Here is a 22,913-nt window from a genome sequence, read left to right as displayed (position 1 = left end):
AACATGATGGGATGAGGGGCTGAGTGCAGGTTGAATCTGGCAGGAGCCATGAACAGTGATGACAGTGTCTGAGACAGTTTAGTGTGGATTTAACCACAACAGACTACCGACATCTCTGTGCTGAGAAGCTGTAAGAAGAGCCAAATTATCCAGTTCATCCGACTTGATTGAGAAGGTGTGTCAATGGGGGCATTACGGTAGAAAAGCGGTCTAAGATGTGTACCATGCAACTGCAGTGTCCCTGGTGTGAATCTGGCAGGACCATTCTTGCATGTCTTACCTCCTTCTTTCTTCCCACATTTGCCCTTACTCTAAAAGAATGAAAGAGCAAAAAGGAGAGGAACACCGACTCCCTGACAGATGTGTGAGGTCAGCCTACAATAAATCACTACAGAGAGAAGAAATGTCTCAGGTTTTGCGACCCACAGCTTTGGTGGGTCCTGTCTGTCTGTTCAGGAAGACCACTCTTGATCCCAAATACCCCTTCTAACTAACCTCCATCTTTTGTGAATGGAAAAAGTCAAGATGATCAAGAGTATCTTCATTTTACTACACAGTGATTTATGTGTGTGTAGAAATATAATTCTTTTCATTCAACAGTCAAGCTAATTTTATAAAAAACGTTTGAAACGTCAGAAGGAAATTAGTTAGATAAGTGTGTTTTGACAGATAAAACCTGTCATCACAAAAATAACATCAGTTTGATGAGAGCAAGGAGTTTTTGTGATTGACAAGGTCTTGGCCCTGACTAATATCAAGCCTACTTATCTAAAGGTGAAAAAACAAAATAATGTACTTAACTATACTTTAATGCGCTGACTAATGGTTAAACTTTAGCACAATTTGTGTACAGTCTCTATCATTCCCTGTTAAGTTATTATTTTGTGACTAATGCTTTTAAAGTGCAATTAATTGGTAATGCAAATGATGGACTGTCACTCTCGTTTGAAGATCAGTAAATTGGCTAGCATTAATGCACATTCACATTCATAATTCTCATCTGTTTCCAGAAAACAGCAATCTCTGTGGTCGGTCTCCTTGTTCGGTTTTATGGAAAAAGCGTGCCATTTTGTTTTCTGCTTTTTGATGCAGTCAAAATGAGCCAGGTCTAGCTCTAAATAATCATCTTCCTCCTATATTATTAGTTGACATTTTTTGTGCAGTCGGAGATAATGTTGTGTTTAAGTAGGATTATTTCCAGCACAATCTCCTTCACTGTGAAATGCTGGAAGGATAGACCTTCACACACAGTTAGAGTATTAGCATTTGCACTCAGTGCTGTATTCAACAGCGTTTTAGACAGCAAATTTGCTTTTGAAGAAAAGTGTAATGGAACACTTTGGGACGCACATGAAGTCCTCAGATAAACACTGGTCCCTGTGTAAGGTAACGGATGACGCAGGCTTTTGTTTTTTTGGTGACAAGAATTTTCCAAAATGTCAGTAACACGTGAGCTGGAGATGAGGGATGCTCACAGGGACCGAGAGTAAGTAGCATAATAAATGCTGTATTAAATTCAGTTTAATACTGCATTTATAATGACTCAGAGTCGGAAAGTCAGGAGTGGTGAGTTAGTTATCAGTTTATCTGCCTGACTTAAGTTCTTCCCTCAAAGTGCACATACAAGGCTGAGGCCTTTCAAATTACATTTTGATTCAGCTGTAAAATGTCCAACATGGAAAAGATGAACTTCAACAGTATTATCTTAGATCAGATGGCATTCGTCTCAAATTCCAAAGCTTTGGCGGGCGGCAAATATTTCCAAACCACTCGTGGATTTGTGGTTCCTCCACATGTTCTCCTGTCTCATTTAACAGCATGTACAGCACCGTAATTGACAATTAATAATGATAATAATAGTAATCACAATCAGCCTCGGGAAGTAAAAAGAGTCTGGATGGGTTTATGGAGTGGGTTGCACAAAATGAGCCATGCTTTTTTTTCCTGAATATTCTCACAAAGGTCATTTCATGCTGGCAATGATAAAAAGGATCTTAGTGTGCAGCTGTGTTTGGAAAGGTCAGCTCTAATAATCCAGGGTTACTGTATGTGCCAACACTCACTTATGGTCATGACCTCAAGTTAATGACCAAAACAATCTGGACACAAGAACAAGTGGCTGAAGTGAGCTTCTTTTAAATGTGTGTTTCAAATCTGCTATCACATTTTCAACATGTTCTATCACTGTGATTGGACTCAGTGGCTTTTCCCTTGCATGGCATTAAGCTTCGTTATCAGTGGGAGGCTACATAGTTTCCTGCTTCTTCTCTTTGTTGATGTAAAGAAAACTAAAGATGGTAACTGTGAATTTCAGACAGACTAGTTTGGAAAGACTGCTTTTTGACTGTAATGTTGGCAACATGTGGAACATATTTTTGACTACTGACCTCCTTTTGACATCAGCTCTAACCAGCCTAAATAACACTTTACCAGAGCACAATTTGATTCCACTTTTCAAATCTCTTTTGAAATTGCTTTCAAATTTAGAAATAAACACACAAACCTTCAAGATGGTGAAGTCACACCAAGATAACAGCATGTGCTTTTGACTCTACGTATGGTGCATGGCTTGTAATGTTTCCCATTAGTAACAGTAGCCTTTCCAACATCTGCTTTACATTGCATTTGTAGTTGCACACGTGAGTGTGTATGTGTGTGTTTGTGTGCATCATATATCAAGTGCTGTAGTTACCTGAAGCCTCTCCCACCATGTTTCCCTGATGATGTCCCTCCTCTCTGGCACCAGCTTGTACTGGATCACCTCCTCTAGCTCTGACAGCATCTGGCAAGATACCATGGCCTGGGAAACAAACACACACATATATTCATTTGTATCCACACATTTATTATTATATTATAGTTTAAATTGCTCGAATCGGGCAAAAGCCCCTTTCTGTGCAAAATAAAAGCATTAATAAAGCTTGTAAATGAATTAGAACTTGCAAATGAATGCATTCAGCGACCCGCTGGACATTCTTGTGAGGCATCTGTCATAAAAGATCTCCATTTGATGGCTTTGTTTACATCTGACGTTTGAAACAACATCCAAAATCTAGATGCCTGCTGGAGCGTGTCTGCTGTCAATTTTTATGGGGAACAACTACAATATGTTTATTAAAATCCACCAGGATCAAATGGGTTTTCATCATATTGTTACCTGACAACAGAGGAACTGTGCTGTTTTCAGGGTTAAACTCGTGGTTTGAAATACTGCTTGGATAATTCCATGTAAATAGATGATAAAATAGGAGCACGATGCAGTGGAGAAACTGTAAATATTTATGAATTTGACTTTCAAAGAGGGCAGAGCAGAGGCTTGCATTTTTATAAATCATCGCTTTAATAAAACTTTGTTGCTGTGGCATAATCCGTCTGCACATGAACACTATGAAAAATGAGATGGTCGACTGAAGCCAGGGGTTGAATATTTTGGCTGTCTCAAAGGAACACTCACCCCATAAGCTCGGCTGTAGCTCTCTCCAGCCATGGCCGTCAGCTCAGCATCCAGGAGGTCTCTTGCTTTGTCAATACACTACAATTAAAAAAAAAAGAAAACACATTTACAGTGTTACCTTAAATTATAATGAATAATGTCAATTTAACAACATAGTTCCTTCACTCAACCTGAATACGGCAAATTTGCTCTCAACCCAAATGTTTTCTTTGTGTGTTTAGATATTAATCTTCTTTTTACAAGTCTGCCTAGACGGTGCTCAGGTGTACCACCGTCAATTAGAGTTCACTGTAAATCTTGGCAACACTGGTTTAACCCTTGGCTTAGTTGCCTTCCCAAGATACTCCGACTCATTAGTAAAGCTAACAAACGGCAATAATGGCATTTACCCAATAATGTAAATATAGCGTGACCCCAAAATGCCCCGTGACACAATGTCTCACTCTTCTAAAAACTCCTTGCATCAGGATCAGCCGGGATTGGACTAAAGCCAGGGAACAAAAACACTTTGTACAAATGAACAGAGTCATGTCATTGCTTGCTGCTCACACCCTTTCACTTAAGTGCTGCCAACAGTGACACATTAGTACAGCTAGGTCTAGAACGCCTACTTGAATAGCAAAATGGTTTGATGCACTGCTAAGCGCCAAATGTTTTATGAGGAGAGCGAAATGAACTGTTGAGAGCAACAGTGTGAAAGTTATGTAACCGTGGTTGTGGATGTCAAATGCATCTTTAAAAAAAAAAAAAACACCTAAAGCCTAAATATCCATGCACATTCAGAGAAAGACAGATGAACCGGAGGGTTGGAGGATTTAAAACAGGGACCGTTAGTCATGGTTCCTGCTCTGACCATGATGAAAATTCTAAAACAAACATGTGTCAGAGGAAATTCATGCACCAAAAATCTTATTCATGCCTTCCTGTTCTTTTGGGTGCATTACTGTATATGACTGACTCATTTGTAAAATTCCAGATCCCTGACTTTTCCTAGCAGGACTAAACTTCTCCAAAATCATGAATGCTGCATACATTCCATCACCAGTGAGAACCCTGAGGGCTGGAAAAACTGAGAGAAAGACCTGATCCAGTGCAGCAAAGGGGACAAACAAGGACACAAGTATTGTGGCTGAAAGTCTTCTCATTTCTAGAGTCTCTGCAGTCAATGTTTTAGGGAACTGTTATTAGTGGGAGGGTGAAATGAAGGAGGATGACTGAGGAAGTTCTCTGAGGCCAGGACACACAGCTGTTTCAGACCCACTCCCACCAATTATTTTTTTCGTGGGGAGGGAAAGGAGGAATGGCGTGCCAAAACACCTCTTCAGGCATGCACAACAAGAGGAGGGGTTATGGGAGGGTGGTTAGGACAAGGTGACAATGAGGCTGCTTCTTTACAGCCTCTACTCAGTTATGGTCCTGTTTACTCCTGAATTACTGTGCTGGGGCCTCAGTGGAAATGTGCAGTCCAGACGACTCCTGATAAATGCAGTGTCTGGCTTCTGGCAGCACAAACAAACCATGGCCCAATCTCCCATTCTGTTACATAAATGTAGCACTTATGTACTTACATAGAAGTCCAGTGATATTACTTTATCATTACAGTGTGGTATGAAGGCCTCTTCTGCGGATGGTAAGGGCCAAATCAACCACTAGAGGAAACTCAAAACAAAACCCAAACAGGACTGTGAAGTCAGAGGGAGGGCTCTGCTTTGTAAAAGCCATGAGACAATATACAAATCAAACGCACTCTGGAGGACTGAGTGTATCATAAATCTTGGCACAGCAGACTTCTTTTCTAGAGGAGGGGGGCATGACTGCAATGACTACACATCATTGCTGCAACAGACCAAACACTGAGATTTATAAAGCAAAGAAACCTGAAACTTCACACAGATGCTCGTCGAGACTCCTGTAGCACACGTCTGGTTGTTGGGGGTATCCAGAGAGGAAAGGAACAGCCCTTTGGAATCAAAAGGACTCAAGTTCGAGGATTACCAACCACATCCGGAAGACTAGACTGAGCTCATGTTGACATTTAAGCTTTCACCCTCGCCCCATCTGCTTTTCATTCCTCTTCACTCATTGTGAGTGGCCTCATTGTCGGCTAGAGTCAAACGTCTGCTTTCCCTATTCAGCTGATGCAGAGTCCTATAGGCCACACCTGGACCCAATCTCCAAATTAGAGGAGGGTGAGAGGCTGTGGGGGGGGGGGGGGGGGGGGAGGGGGGCACAGAGAGCAAGTCTCCGGGGCTTTGTGGTGAAAAAGAAACTTGGGGGATGAGTCTAAGGAAATTGGAGGAGCAGGTGTTTACTGGTGTCAGTGCCGGAGCTTGTGTTTGTTAGACGTGCTGGCATCCAGCTTGAACAAATCCATTTCCAGGGTCCATGAGCTCATCTACAGTCTCCAACCTCCATCAAATGAGGAAAACACCACGCTGACCTCCACCAGACCTTGTTGACAGGCAGATAGGAGGGGACCTGGCTCTTAGAGGCTGAATGCTGTGATGATTTACAGTTTCAAGAGTTACATAACATTTCCACACCTCAAGGGCTACCACACTGTTTAAAAAAAAAACAAAAAAAAGAAAAACAAACTGGTACGTTTTATTTCTTTTAATGAAAAGCCTGTACTGATGGGGGACTTCAGTCCTGACTGGAACAGCCGTAAAGCCATTTATATGTTTCTTTACAGTGTTAGTTTCCAATGATTTTAGCTTTTCATACTTTGCTATAAAGTCTAATGAAAATTCCAGGAGCCTTGAGGCTGGGGCAAATTCCCATGTGGCATGTATTTATGAGAGGTGTTCTAAAAAAGAAAATACAGACTTTTAAATGTACATTGATTTAATGTACAGGAAATATGCTCCATTGGGTGTACATATATGTATATATGAGTGATTATGTATGATGATGTAACCCACCTGCTGGGCCAATGAGAAGAGGTCCTGATGCAGGGCTAGCACCGCTCTATAAAAAGCACCATCGTGCGTGTCTCTTGGGATCATACATGTGTACTCCTCCATGCTGTCCCAGTGTCCTGGAGAAACAGCAGTCAGGTGAATGCACAGACACAGGCTTAGGCAGACAGCGGACTGCTGATAATTAGTGTAACATTTAACTATGGATATCTTACAGCCTAGCTACTGAAGACTGGAGCAGATTGACATTCAGCAGCCTGTCACTGCTGCTTTGGACCACAGTCTACCTCAAGCTGCGATAATGTCAGTGACTGCAACTTGCAACATTTTGCTTTCCGACGACGGGCCTGCTGTTTGGGTATCGTCTAAGGGTTTACAATTGACTTTGGAAAGTCGAAGCCACAGACCGCAAACCTCCAAGGTTGCTTCTGCAGTGTGGTCCCTGCTTTTCTCCACCATTGCACGTTACGATATGTCAATGTTATGACTGGATACCATTCCCATCTGGTTATGTGAGGGAGACTTGGCAAGAGCTGTTACTGTTTTCATTGCTGCTCGGTTTGATTGCATTGTTGCACTGAGTCAAACAGAGAATGGCCTAAATGCTCCATGCACAAGCCTTTTCATAAAACTCAGCTGTTACTGTACTGTCCACCGTTAACATGTTGTAATTACTGTTTACTTGTTAATTCATATCTGATATGAAGAATGTGAGTGGTTACCTAGACCCCAGGCAGCGGCAGCAGCCATGCGAGCCATCTTGGCCTGGGTTTCCTCGCTCACCAGCGTCCATTCCTCGCAGCACTGCTGGTGCAACTGGCCCCTGTAAAACATTAACCACAGGATTCAGATGGTAGAAGAAAAAAAGAATCCAGATTTGTTCAGTACCGTGTTCAGGATTATGACATCAGTTAAGTCCCACAGCATGTTCATAGTTATGACTTCACATAATCAGAAACTGATTCGAGCTATCTTCAGTTTTCTGTGTTGATCAGGTAACGAGGTGCAGAGAGTACTACTGTAAACACTGCCCGCAGAATGGCTACGTGGACTCCTGACAAGCCAACTGATCATAGCAACGACCTTTATTTATGTTCTTTCATTGTGTAATACCATGTGAAATCCTCTGAATATCAATGGTGTCTCAGAGTTGTGTGAACAACTGCTGGCATACAGCTAAATTTAAACAAAAATTTATATTTATATATTATTTATTATTTATAACCATAGTTACAATGTTCTGATCAAAAATCATCTACTGGTCTTTATCCTCAACAGATACAAAAGCTCTCCTGAAGTCAAAGTATATAATAATGTAATACATACATGCAAAGACACTAAATTTACTTTTTCTGTGTCAAACAACAATTGAAGAAATCATTCACTAGAAAAGCAAAGCACTTCTGGCCAAGGATGAGAAGGAAAGTGCCTGGAGATAAGACTTCCTTCTATTACATCTGCTATTATTTATTTTTTCATTTGTTCTTCAAGATGAACATCTTAAATCAGTGTGCCGCCCCTCAACAGTCTGATAATATCACGTATCCCAGCAAACAGATGGATGTTCCTGGTTGGGGTCATGTGAATCTAACCAAGACTAATTCCTCATTAACAAAAATCAGTGCTGCATTGTCCAGGAGATCAAACCCACCACATGTATTTTACAGGCAGGATGCTGGAGCAAGCTCAGACGAGAGGGAGAAAGAGAGAGAAAGAAAGGGCGGGACAGAAGGAGAAAAGGAGAGAGGCAGGCTTGGATGGAGGTCAGTGAAGTGAAGCCGTTCTCCAGCTGCCTGGCTATCATATAACATGAAAGCAACAAGTACAAAAAGCTCTGGTACACTGGGCGGATGGGTGTCAACAACAGACACAAACACACAAGGTCCAGTGGAAGGAAGAGCCTGAGTTATTTTACGACGCAGCAGACCATCTTTCACATCTTTGGAATTTCAGTTAAAAAGGTGTTAGAGATGAATCCTGTGAGATTAAAAGAGACTTTCATTTAGCACTGAGAAGAGTTTATAAAGGCCCTGCAGTACACAACACTGATCCAGTCGCACAGGTGTTTTCACGTGTGACTGATCAAACCTCTTCTCGGGACTTTGTGCTTGATTTGACATCTCCATCAATCTCCGTTATTCTTCTTGTACCTGTTTGAGTGGGACAAAGTCCACGTGTGCTAATGCAAATGCTAAAAGTGTAATACTTTTTTGTTTTGACAGCAGACATTTGGATTTGTCATAACATAAAAAGCACAATTAAAACAAATTTTGTTAACGATGGCTCAAATCCATCAAGTGCTCCAGCGAACCAGCATGCACAGTATCAGGACCTCAGAACGAGCTCACCTAAATGGAATGCAGTCGTTTTTTTTAATGTTATCAATTACACCTGTGCTTTTCCTGCTTTGATATGCCAAAGTGTCGGCTGTGAAAAAGGTCTATTGCACCTTTGCTATTTTTATTAGTGAGTGGATTTTGGGGACATCACGTAATTTCTCAGCACATCTCCAACCAACTTCCACCTGAACAGAAGCCTGAAAATCTGAAACACCTGTGAGGGCGCACAGCAAATTTAAACTAACATACTAGTAACATGCTATAAGAACACAACTGGTGCTGGATACCAGGAACTGACATCCTGGTATTTTGCAGTAAATTCTTGCCAGAATGTTCTCTTCTCCAAGAAAAAATACCTGCTGAGTCATCAGTGTGTTTACATACTGAAGACTTACACAGTATGTACTGATACAAAGAATACTTCTCAAAAGTCCAATCTTGAAATGCTGTTATTTTAGGGTTAGGGTTACTTTTCATGCCTATTGGCTGTTTACAGATTAGGTTTGTGGCAAATTATTTTTTTGGTGGGTGCAAAATCTTCACATGAATTCTATGCAATCCAGTAAGTTATCGATCACACAGGCCTCCATCCCCTGAGCACCACATGCAAAAATGGCTGCATGTGTGTGTTTGAGTGTCAAATAGAAGCATTTATCAGGTATAAATCAGCAGATTCATATGTGAGTTTTAACAGAAACAAGAGGCCAAATCACCTGGGCCCAAAATTTACATGCAAAAAAGTTTAAATAAGACAGCACAATTATTATTATGTAAAGGGCAACGTATCAAATTAATGACATTTACCAAACCCTGTCAAACTATGATGACAAAGGAGGATAAGAAGTCACAATGTGAAACTAACATTCATCAAGTGTTCTCAGTTTCTTTAAAATGTATGAAAAGAGTCCTTCAAAGATGTCGAACTCTCATCTAAGGATGGGGTTTGTCAAAAACATTAACTGTATTTTAACAATCTGTCTCACCACTTTTGGATTAGGACATAGAGGACCTGCACAATACCCTCTTTAACTTAACAGGGAACAATGTGCTCTTTTAAGTCTGATCTCCTCTGACTCATGACTTGATCAACCGTTATATCATCACCAAGCCTTGCCCATCCACTCCACACAAACATTAAGACAAAACCTCTCTAGCTGAATCCTTTTCTTGTAAAATTACTGAATCACTTTCTTGTGAAATGAATCATAGTGTATACAACAACGGCAAAAGGACAGCAGGTTACATAAGCAAATTAACATCTGCTTAGCGTCATGGGCTCTATGACGGTCCACATATTTGGATCCCTTGGACATCTTGTGACTTTCCGTTTCCCTAAAAATGCTCATTGAAGGTGAATGGTTGTTACGGAGTCGAACCTCAGCTGTGGTGAGGTTTCATTGGAGTGGCGGCGCCTCTTACTGGTGTTGGATGCCTGCTCGTGCATTTCCCGGTAAAATTACATTGGTCAACTCAGAGAAACGGTTTTCCCTCTTTTTGCTCAGTCATCAAAGACCTAATGTCAGGACTCATTAGGAACAGGCTGCCTAAGCACAATGAGCAAATAAAAAGAGAATCAAGGGCTCGTGGCAAATCTAGCACCTTATATGCTGTCTCTATCCATTAGAACCACAGCTGAAACTGAAGAACCCAATGTGCTCTTTATTTGATCACTTCAGTGACTCACGTTTATATCAAAAGGTCCAAAGCACAATGTCTTAGAAAATACTAACTTTCAGTAAACTGAATACAGTCAGCAAAAATTATACATACTGGCTCTAAGTGTTTATATCTGAAAATATGTATCCATGAATCTGACACCTGAAGGCAGAAACACTGGTTTGAATGAGTTGCTGCAGCTCTACTGAACTCCTTAACAGATATGACTAACGACGTACCATTCTCCCAGGGCCTCTAAGCAGCGCATCCTGCCCAGGATGAGCTCTGGATCCTCTTTGTTCATGTCGATCTTCTTGTCGTATGCCACCAGGGCATCCTCCCACTCATGCAGTTTCTCATACCAGGTGGCTTGGATTTCCTAGTGGAAAAAAAGACAACAGAAAGAAAGGAACATGAAACTGGAACTGGAACTGGAAATTCAACTATAAAAACATTAACCCCAATAAACTGACCTTTTCTCTGTCTTTCATCACGTAGCCATAACATGTTTTTATCTCCACCATCCGATAATTTAACTAATTGATTTTTATGGCAAGTAGAGAGTTTTGGAACTGCACCCCTTATCCATTTACTCTTAGATAACAACTTCTACAGTGAACAGCTCACTGTCATTTTAATATTGTGTGGCTGATTTCCAAGTTAATCAATCAAGCCTTATATCTAAACATTGACCTTCTGTGAAGATGACTTTTAGGCACTTCTTTTGAGAGATGTGCTGAGAAATCTATATATATATATATATATATATATATATATATATATAAAGTCATCATCGCTGACTGGTATTCTAAGCAGGGATACTTTGCATCCTCTCATAGTAAAGCTTTCCAAATAGTAACCTCATATAAACAAGGTTCCTGGAAATGCACAGTGAAACTGTTTTTACTGAGTCTTTTCACTTTTACTGTGCTTTTACAGAGAAACATAAATGCAGTTCATAAAGGCAGAAGGAAAGACCTTTACCACAGGAGCCCTAATGGCTGGGAAACACCTTTGTCTTGACTTAAGTATGAAATAAACACCTTCATAAAATAAAGTGAATGTATTCTGTTAGGAAATTCTAGTGTTGAAAACACAGCTCTGTTTTTTCCACTTCATCTTCCCGTCACTGACTGCATACATTAAGTATGTCATCAACACCAGCTAATCCAGATTAGTGACAACTGTGGATTGTGGAAAAAACCTAAAAACATTGAGTATTGGTAACTCCATTTACTAATGGATCATTGATTGATTTATTTATTTTTGTGATTTTCTTATGACTGTCATTGTGTTAGGCCACAAATTGCCATACACTTTACACTTTACACCACACAGCAGAGTTACAGTGAGTTCATCAATGCGGCCACTTTCTTTCCCATATGGCTGTTTTATATATTTTATTTGTGTGGTTAGTCAAAATTGCTTTGTATTGTCTCCAGCTACAATTGGGGCTGTTGCATGAAGGAATTTCCTCTGTGGTGATTTAAGGTGGCTCAACAGTGGGATATGTGATATCAGCACCCCCTTTTTGTTTGCTTGTTTATGCAAATAACTTCATTTATCCTTTTAGTGCAATAAATAAGCTTTACTGTTAAGCTCTTACTAGGTATACTGTTGCTTTTTAAATGGCTAAAATGACACAGAACACAGCAGGAGGTGCTTCTGACTGGAAAAAGGTGTCCAATGGAATACAACCACCATGAAGACAGTCAACTTTTGACATTTTTGCTGAGAACAGCGAGGCTAAATTCGGCGTGCTGGAGTCGTGCCTCAAAATTGTGTCTCACTCAGGCTGTGTGGCTGCTTGTTAACATGGGCGGCAAAATGAAAAGCAAGAGGGTTCTGCTACCATCGCGCACAGGTGAGGTAAGCAGCGTAACACCGACCATACACGGTTCAAGAGGATAACGAGAGGATTAACATTCAATACACATGCACTGAAATGTAAAACAAGAAGAGTCTAGTCTCTTGAAAATGTTGTGCATGGTGGAATTGAAAATGTTGTGCATGGTGGAATACACTACATCGGTTTTGAGCTAAACACATAACACTTGTTAATAGTATGAATTAATTACTGTTAATTGTTGGTTTGGATCCCATGAAATTAAAAGATAAAATAACACCAGTCTATTTAACCAGAAACAATCTGTGAACAATACTGATTTAGTCTGTTACAATCGTTAAGTTCATGATTGGGACTGAAAGCCTGACCGGAACATCCATACAAGAAACAGAAAAAAACCTCAGTGATGCAATTCTGGTAAAAGGGAGAGAGAAGAATCAGAACAAAAAAATGCTCTGTTCCTCTTATGTAATTGATGTGGAAAATTTGTCTGAAGATGTCCAATACATGTCCACTGTTTAACAGTAATTTCATTTCTGGACCGGGCCCATGTACAGAGAACTCCACAGAGTCCTCTGCATGAACAGGAGAAAAATTTCAGAGATAAAGATATTGTTTCTTCATAATAAAAAGAAAATATGAAAGATTTAGCTTTTCAATGCAACTGATATTACTTATACTGGTTATTAAGAAAAAAAAAATGCCAATGCTGACATTCAGGAGTGACATATTCTGCGGCTTTTGACTTGGCCATTCCGAAACTCACATTGGAAGTTAAAGTAAATGCAGCTATTTAGAGACTTTACAAACCCCTCGCCATCAAGAAATAATTACTGTTAGTATTTTTTGGCATGGAGCATTAAATCCTTTTTACCACTGGAAAAAAACACAAAGTAGTCCGAAGCAGTTTTTGAAAAACACACAGCAGAGAGACATAAAAGGTGTGCAAATATGTAAGAAAATCCAAACATCCTGTCAATTGGACGAAAAAGTCCATAATTCTGCTCCTTGCCCTTGACTACTGAGGAGCACAGCAGATGGTTTTTCCATGTGCTGTGCAATAAGAACAGGGTGTTCTGGGGGTATGTGTCTCAAATGACCCTTTTCCCCCATGTTAAACTGTGTGTATGGGGAAAGGATACCTGAGAAGAAGCGTATGCAGACAAGAGACCACATATAATATAAAGGTCTGAGCTGGAAGCTTGAAGACGTCAAATGTCAAATGTAAAGACACCGCAATGTGGTTTATACTTGGTTGAGGGAGAGTTTTAAATTCTTTATTACTCTATTGGTCCGTGTGAAGTGTTGCCAAATGATGCTGGACTAAGCAATAGCAAAGGTCAGCCAGTTTTAACATTTGTGATGAGACACTCTTTGTTTTGCAATAGCCCTCTGACTGAAAGACGAGTCTTTTTGACCCAGGGTCGGTCTGAATGTTTGTCTTGGTTGGAGAAAAAAAAGGACCCAAGGAAAGAAAAAGTACTTACCAGCTCCCCAAAATGTTTCATGGCATACTCCAGCACCCCTGATGCAGCTTCCGGCTGCTGCAGTTTATTGTTGATGCTGAAAGACAGGAAAAAAACAAAGATTTGAAAACAAAATCTGGAAAACTACATTTGAGGAGCTCTCTGGTTCTCTCTCATGTAGATGCAAGTAGTATAGTTTATCTCTGAAACACTAGATGGCAAGGGGAAATCCTTTGGGAGGTCCAGCTTTCTCACCATGCGTACTGTATATGTACACAAATGAAATTTTTGCCCATGAACTTATACTCCATAACACAAAATGACAAACTATGTCCAGTCGATTCAATTTGCCATAGGTGGACTCCAGTCAGGTTCACCTCAAGGATTATTAAAATAAATGTGCAGGTGCCAACGAACCAGTCAGAGTCAGTAGTGTAGAGACATGGCAGCAATCTCTCTCCCCAGCTTCCCAACTACAAACACTATTGTGACACTGACAACTAATATGATGCAGAATCATCAAGCATTGGAAACACTGAAACTGAACCCGGGGTTTCTCTGGTGTTAGGTGAGAAGTGTGTCCCTGGTCCTTCAACCAAAGCAATTTATCCAACGCTCTGAGGTGCTCTTAACATTGCCAGTCAACTAAGAAACCTGCCTCAGTACAAATAAATGTCTCCTCTTTCAGCAAGTGTGTTTTTGGTGAAAAGTAAATGCACCTATAGACATTTGTCACACTTTTTTGACAAATGATGCGTTATCTGTCAAGACATCACAAATCCCGTTTGTACACCATCCACTCACCCGCAATGCCACCACATCTGGAAACGCTCATATGAACCACAAGTCTATTATATTTCCTCAACTGCAAAACCGGTGTGGGGCCACGGCCAATTCATCTGTAAAATGTAGCGTCTGAAGAGTACTGGTATGCGGTGGAGTTCCTGAGGACAGCAGGCAAAAGCTGATGAAGGATACTTGATCATATATGTCAGAAACTTGGTCTGACACAGGGTAAAGGCCAGAAAATGTGATGAAGTGGCACAGCAAGTGGTCATGCCAAAGCCTAGGAAGCTGCTGGTGTAGACCTGCATGATGACAGGTAGAATAACAAATAATCACAACAGGAGCCATCTTGTACATAGTTAGAAACAGAAGACAACCTGACTGCTGCAAGTAACTTTTACAAAGCTCTTGCTGATTTTAGGGACTCATTGCTTTGAGTTGCTATGACGCATCAATATAAATAAAATTTACAGTAAAATTTGTATGTGTTGTTCTATATTTCTAAAGTGCAGTGTCTCAAAGAAAGACTGCAACAAGTGATGGAGTATTCCCTTTGTTCCTCAGTGCACTGATTCAAGTCTATACTGATGCAATATCAGTGCTGCTTTTCCAGGACTGATGGGGATAAGTTTTCTATGTGATAAGATAAACAAGAAGTGTGTAAGTGGTGTAAGTGGTGTAAGATAACACCATTTTTGATAACACAAGTTCATAAACAGGACACATTTTAATGCCAAAGAGAGCACATACATATCTGGAGCTTGTGTACTTATTGTTGTCTCTATTTAAGAAGAACAATTACAGACATGTCGGGTACCTTTACCCAGGCAGCTACAGAAACAGAGTGACACAACAGTCAAGCCCCATGTCTTGTACACCATTTTAAAAATCTGATATACATAAATAAAATGAGAGATTATTGTGTGCGTAAGACCATGTGGGATATTATGTTACTAAATTAAATAAATTGGTCAATAATAACCCTGGTAGGGTGAAGATTGCTCTTAAAATGAAACTGTATTACAGTTACTTCAGAACTGAAATACAACTTCAAAGATCTATCACACACTAAACCAAACTGCCCTCTTGCGTGACAATGATGATTGTCCTTTCACACACTCCAGCATTTCAAGTAATTGCTGAAAAGATGCTGGTGCAAACAGATGACGGAGAGTGTAAGACTTAAGGACCTGAAGGAAATCAAACTAGACTGAGTGCGACTACATAACATGAGAAAGTGAGCTCATTTTAGTAAATAAGCATTTGTCTGTGACTCTCGTGGGGCTTGATTGAGCGCCATGAACTGTTTCAGCAAGCAATTAAATAACTACCCCACAGTCTTCAGCACAATGCCATCCATTAGTTGTTCTGACTAACACTGACGATATCACGCAGGAATGTTTTGTATACTTTAAATTGGACTTGCAAATTACTACTTGTTGTCAAATAATCAAATTTCAAGCACCAAATGAACTGGAAGGCCTCCATGTCCTACCACACACAAGCTGACGAGGTATGCTAAAAGTGCCCAGATGTGGTTTGAACCAAGGAGACAAATCAGAATAAGGACTTTGTCTCCTGCGGACCCTGGAGATTTCATTGTCCCTCAGCTGAAGCCATCTGGCTGCCAGCTCCGAGCACATGCAGTCTAAACACATCCAGATGACAAGGCTCACGCAACGTTCTCCTCAAGTAAAAACTCTATCAAACTATTAGCAAGCAGAAAACTTCTTAGGACCACTGTCCAGCCTCTCTCTTGTGCTGTATCACTTCCTAACTGGAACTTTTCTGTGATTTGCTCCAGTGAGGCATGGAGAAGTGACTGAAAAGAGCCTGAGCTTAAGTTCTATCAGCTGTAAAACTGTCATGATGTATTATATTTTGCCATGAAATTTAGACAATGTGCGGTGTGTCCTGAATCACATTTCTTTGATACTTAATTCAAAACCCTGAATGAGGTTAACATGCGGTTCTTTTCCACAGGAGTTCAGCAGGGAAATGCATGTGGGCAGTCTGTAGACTCAATAATGCAAAATAAAACAAAATAGCCAGAAAGTAAAACAAATAACATATTTTTACAAGACAAATTCAGCCCCTATACCTGCACTGGCCACATCTTTAGCCAAAAGCAGAGCAAACAGTTTTGTGTTTCAGCTTATTTTATCACTGAGAATTTTTTATTGCCCCTTCTATTACAAAAGCAGAACACTGCACTGTTGCTATTCAAATAGCTCTTAGCAGAGGATAAAATATCACCATCACCTGTGTGTGGTTTCCTCATATTTGGCTTTTAACTACTGAAAAATTGACAGTGATTGCATCTGTTTCTGGCATATTATCATCAGAAATGTTGACTGAATCCTTCAGCAGGGGCCTTAGCTCAGGCATGCTGTTCAATTCAACACGGGGAGAAACAAATCACCTTCCACTCGCATGTCTCAAGAGGGTAACGTAAATGATTTATCACAGTGTAAATTCTAAAGCAGCATGTATACATTAGATCTGAATTAATCTATTACATTTAGGCATGACTACCTTGGCTCAGAGAGCACCAAGAGGGAGTAGACGTATATTTTCTTTGCAAATGTTAAATTCTTGATCACAGATGAAAAGCTAAAATGTTGGGTAGAAAGAAAATCCCCTCTGCTCCAATAAAATAATCCACAAGCCCCTATCTCAACTATTCTAATGTGGCTTGGATTATTTTACTGAGAAAAGAGAGCATGCTCCCTGAGGAAACTGTAGATATTTCCCCCCACACAAGATGTGTATGTGAAGCTCACGGAGAGGAAAAATCGGGCCTCACTACTGGACCTAATCTAATCTAATTAGGAAGATATCCACTTGATCCTTACTGATTTTTGGGCCCTTTGTTCGCCAAGTGCTGACTCCATTCCTTAATGTTGAACATAATAACTTCAGAATGGGAATGGCTATCTGAACTCTGTTCAAGGGCGGGCTGAGTCAAGATCCACTGAATGGATTTGCTTTGTTTTTTTCCCTTTTTTTTTTTTTAAACTTTCAATGCTGTAAACATATTTGTAAGTTTAGATATTTCTCAAAAACATCTTATATTGGCAGAGGTTCTCAACAGGCCTACAGAAGTGCACCGATTCATCACTGAGAGGAGAAATACTGACATATTGTCTATATGTATCGATTGTCCTCTCAGGAATTGCCAAACCTAGTAATGCTGCATTGCCAATGAACGCATAAAAAAAAGCTAGCAAACTGTCCAATTGAACGATGTAGCTCAGGTTCAATGTGAGGAAACCACACACATAGACCTGGATTTTATTAGTTAGGACAGAGTTGTTGAAATGAAAGTCAATCATCACTTTAGGAGAGGAAAAAAAGCCGCCCGTATAAATTATAACATTTTCAGTTGATGTTTTGGTTTGGTTGAACGTTGCTGGAGGTATGGACTTGGACACTGTGAAGTAGGTTGAATCTTTACATGTGACTGAGGCCATCTGAAACAGCTACGGCTCAGCTGGTCCATTACAGTGGCAGATCTTTCACAGCACTCGGCCTTACATTTGCACTATTACATGCCCAGTGGAAAAGTCACACTGGCTGTCTGACACCCCTCTGGCCTTTGTGCCTAAAGAACAGCCAAAATGCAATCAACATTCACGTTCAGCCATCTAGCACTTCTTTCCATTGTTCCGACCTTATCCTAGCAAACTGCAGATGAGAAACGGGTGGAGAAACTTTGTTGACAACATTCACTACACTGCTTCAACCAAACACTGTCTCTGAAATACACACAAGAGGGAATGAGAAGGCAAGTTTAAGAAATTAAAAGAAAATAAACATTTCCATTCAAGATGAGCTCATGACTATAAAAAAAAATACGTCAAGCCAGCAGGAGGCTGCATGTACAGCCTGGATGGAGGACCTGTTTTACAAAACAACAGTTAGTTTAATCTGGTTAACAGGTGGCACAAGGGTGAGCAGTACATCCTGACATATATAACCACATACAAACACACACACAGACATATAAAATTAACACTACTTAGTATATGTTCAAAATAAAGCAACACCTTTTTTTCTGAGTTTTCTGATAGAACTATTAACTGTTCATATCCTTATATTTAATAACAACAGCTTTTAAAAGATTGACTGCCTTCCAAAAAAATAAAATAATAATACGATGGCTCTTACACCCGGCTTTCTTTTTTTCCTGAGAAATGGTCAGTTTCAAATTATCCTCATTTGTTTATTGTATCAAAGTGACCAGTGTAGAACGGAGTAGCCTTGTTTTCTCTCTGTCAAGTGAAGTCTCAGCGACGATCCCATTCAGACATCAGTCACAGGTAATTAGAAAATGACTGACATAAATGGACCCAAAACATTATTATCTTTCAGCTATATCTATATATTTTAGCAGCATGACTGAGCTTTGAAAGAAACTGATCCTGTACTACTGACTGCTGCCATGTCAATCACAGGGTGAGCCCAACCAGGGCAAAGCAAGGCAGCTTTTTATACACAGAAATTGGTTCATTGCAATCTCACTTGGCTTTCTACTAACAGGAAATATTCAACTTAAGTACAGATTTTATGCAATTTACTTATATAAACAATACCACTGTTTGATACTGACATTTCACATCTTATCTCTGGCTTTTAAGGGTCTCAAACTGAATAGCTGTGATTTTTAAAGCCAAACAACAGAACTGTCTCATATGAAGTCCAGAGATACAGTACTTTGGAAAATGTTGTGACATAACCGACACTCCATCTTTCATTCAGACCATATCTGAACAGTGTCAGTCAACACTTTCTAAAATGAGGACCCAAATCCAAAACTTGTAATACATGAACACAACATAAATCCTCAACTCTGGCTCACACACATCTTCTCTGGAAATAATTAGCCACAGGCTGTCATTATCAAATACAGATCGTGGCCTCTGTGTGTCTTTTAAGACAACAGCGCATCGCTGCATGAGATAAGCATGGAGGCATAGGAAGTGGTTACCTCAGTCACCCACTTCCTTCCAGATTGTCCTGGGATGAGTGCAGCTAAAGAGAGGCTTAACTCATCTGACACCATCTGACTAGCCCATTGTCTCTCAGTTCTCTAAAAACGCTGAGACAAAAAGGTGGTTGTTTCATCACTGAGCAGATGCCACAGCACAGGGAAACACTTAGTATCCCCTGACATCGAAACAATTTCTTCAAAATGGCTAAAATCAGCTCTCTCAGTCAGACTTATCATAAACCTGTGTGCTTTGGAATGAGGCATCGTAAAGACGAAGAGGGGAAGTAAGACATTTTAAACAATATGTCCCAGATGAAATAGTGTACACAGAGAAAGCAGGTTCCTCATCTGTTGCATAATTTTACATAACATTTTTCCTTTTCCTCGAGTAAGCTAGGCGTGTTAGGGGGCCACTGAGACATCAGCCGGAGAAACCATTCCGCCCATGTTTACACCACACTATCACCACATTGGGACACCACTGCAGAATGTGCCTCCTGGGTTCCTCACCATCAGGTCAAGAGGCCAACAGAACAAAGCGTCCCCGGTGTCCACCCACCCCCCAACCCTCCCAAAAAAAGCCTGAATGTTAGCTCATTGGAATGCTGCTGTTGCTATGTGGACAAAGAGATCCGTATACACAGATTTTGGACAGACCTGAATTTTTGCAGACTACATATTGACCACATTTATGTTTGTCATTTATACAGCTTATAAGCTTTGTCAGTTTATACAGCTTTATGATGAAGACAAAAGAGATTTTTCACTCACTTAAATTAATGGTAAGACCAATTTAAATCCCTGCGATCACAAAGATAAAAACTAATAATGGTTAGCAAAAAAACAACAAAAATGGAATCTGTGAATGTTGGCACAACTGTTTTTTGTTTTCTGCCCCGTGACACAACTGCTTTTACATCCCAGTGTCACGAAATGTCTCTCTGAAGCAGTGCCACATGGCCAACTTTGCTTACACGAAGCAGGGGGAAGTATTCTAAAGGGATAGTGGCCAATCCATCTTCCTCCCCTCCAGTACTGTTTGTCCCAGCTACTGGTTTGTGGGGTGGTGAGCAGACAGCCGATGCCTGGCCTGCATCCGCTGTACGACAACAGACGCCACCTGGTAGCCATCACCAGCTTAAGCCATCAGACCGCTTGATGGTCTGCCAGGGCATGAAGTCTGCCACTTTCAGGGCTAGAGGATGCGCCGGTGCATACTGTCTCCTTTATTATGGAAAATATGGAACAGTTTATTTTCTCCCTATACGTGACCAGGTTTAACTGAGTTGAAGATCATTATCCTCTGTATTATTTTGAAATTCAGATCCATGGTAACTCAGCTGCTTGCCTTAGGTGTGTAAAATTCAGGTTATATCCATCCCATGGTGATAACTTATAGGCAATAACTATTATAACTAATCCAAGTATAATAACCTGGAGGCAATGTTAGGGATGTCATTTCTACTCTTGTCAGTGATTTCAAACTAGTAATAATAACCTAGACTATAAGTAAATAACTTAAACAGGCTGCAGAGCTGTGGATAAAAGTATCTATTATATAATGTAAAAGGAATCCCACAAATTTGGTTGGTTTCTTAGATCAAAAAAACAAAATGGTACTTAAGTTGTCTTCTACTTTAGTTCAAACTAATTAAGAGTCAGTAAATACATCCCAGTGGATCCATTGCTAATATGAGGTCTAGACTAATTAAACAATATTACTACTATGATAATCTAAGATACAAACAAAGGGAAAGTTTACCCCTAGCTTTGATATGTACTTTTAATCTCCACACAGGACACATTAATGATTCAGGAAATACTGAATGTAAGCAGCAGGAAATACACTCTTCAAATAAGCCAAACTGATGCCAAAGTTCATACAATTCAAACTGAAGATCTCCTTTGCAGACAGAGCAAACAGGTGGAAGAGGTTACTGTTAATAAAGATTATGTAATTCAGAATTTTGAGATAGAAGTCCTGGAATCCACTGGCTCCTGCTCTCACCTCCTGCCTTTCCTGTAATTGAACCCATGAGTGCTCTGCTGACAGCTTGGCCCCCGTGGTCACTGTTTGATTACAAAACGTTTTTCCATCATATTTAGGAACACAAAAGCCGTCTGTGAGAATATTCTGATTTAAAACACTTTGTTTAGTCAGCTTGCACTTATCAAAGATACATGACTCCACCAATTAGCACAGCAGGGTGTCCAACTTGTCTTAAAGGACGAAGGAAAAATCTGTTCAGTGAAATGTGTGGGTTTCCCGAGGAAGTCATATAAAGAAGGGCGCTTTGGTTAAAGTTTACTGAATACCTCTAATGTTAAAAGGAGCCATGCATTCTTCACACAGAGCCAGGCGAGACATGGTTAGAGGGTAAACAGAGTCTAAAGAAGCTGTTTAGAAGGGAAAAAACAGCGTGCTGCTAAACGTATAAAACAGCATCCAGCTGGACTTTCCTGTACAAACACTGAATGACAGAGTCCAGGGCCAAAGGAAAGTGATGCCGCTGGGATGCATTGCTGGAGAGTGAGATGTGACTCAGACAGCAGTTAGGGCAATGAGAGAATCCAGGAAGGCAAATTATCCAGATTTTTTCCAAAAGAGACTGACGCACATCAATGACTTCAGGTCAAGATTTACAGGAAGGTCAACAGGCACTATGCACCATCAAATATCACATTATTGAACGGTTAGAAACATCTGACGTCTGTAGAACTATGTGTACAGGAGCTAAGATGAAAAGGATAAAAATAGAGCAAATACACAAGACCAGTAAACTTTCTGCTGCCTCTGTGTTGGCAGCAGAGTTGGAAATGTAAACTACGTCCTAATGTAACTTTTCATCATGTATAACATATCATAGGAATACTATGTCTTAACCCAATTTGCTTTAAATAGTGACTGTTTCCTTGATAAATATCACCTCAAAATAAAATGTCAAATATAATTGAAAGCTAAGCCTGAACATTTTGTGGTAACTGAACTTATCATGAACATTTGCTTGCTTTTTTATGTTAAAAGCATCAGTAGGTACATGTGACTGAGCCACATAAATATCAGGGCCAACCACAACATTATGGTAAGTTTTTGGTGTTATTTTTTGACAAATGGGAGACACTGGGGGAAAGATCATGTCTAGGATCTAATCTGACTTAAGAATTTCTCAGGCAATTAAAACCTTGCAGCAAACCAAACTTGAAAGCAGCATAATATTTTACATTAATGTTTGCATAAAGAGGACAAAGGGCTTATTACTCCCATATGTGTCTTACAAATCAAATAAATACAAGAAACTAAAAGCACATGTCAACATTCAACAAACAACTAAAAACCCATGCACTGAGTAAAGGGGAAATTGCAAAGTGGTGACTGGTTTTAAAAAGTGGCCAGCAACATTCAAGGAGCAGAATGCCTGGTAAAGGAAGAGCTATACACATCAAAGCAATAACAG

The 22,913-nt window shown here is 40.1% G+C and overlaps 1 protein-coding gene across 2 annotated transcripts in view; it reads right to left on the bottom strand.

The window, feature by feature from the left end:
• The window catches only part of mtor (mechanistic target of rapamycin kinase), an 83,345-nt gene that overhangs the window by 21,767 nt on the left and 38,665 nt on the right, over positions 1–22,913 (bottom strand). For both annotated transcript variants that reach the window (XM_041049260.1, XM_041049269.1), the window contains exons 29-34: positions 13,701–13,776; positions 10,607–10,746; positions 7,095–7,195; positions 6,376–6,491; positions 3,455–3,532; positions 2,693–2,800 (exon numbers count right to left, since the gene is read on the bottom strand). In XM_041049260.1, the coding sequence (XP_040905194.1) occupies positions 2,693–2,800; positions 3,455–3,532; positions 6,376–6,491; positions 7,095–7,195; positions 10,607–10,746; positions 13,701–13,776 (619 nt within the window). The remainder of the gene's footprint in view (positions 1–2,692; positions 2,801–3,454; positions 3,533–6,375; positions 6,492–7,094; positions 7,196–10,606; positions 10,747–13,700; positions 13,777–22,913) is intronic.

This window comes from Toxotes jaculatrix, chromosome 2, assembly GCF_017976425.1.
Source record: "Toxotes jaculatrix isolate fToxJac2 chromosome 2, fToxJac2.pri, whole genome shotgun sequence".
Lineage (NCBI taxonomy): Eukaryota > Metazoa > Chordata > Actinopteri > Toxotidae > Toxotes > Toxotes jaculatrix.
This window is presented reverse-complemented; position numbering and strand designations above follow the sequence as displayed.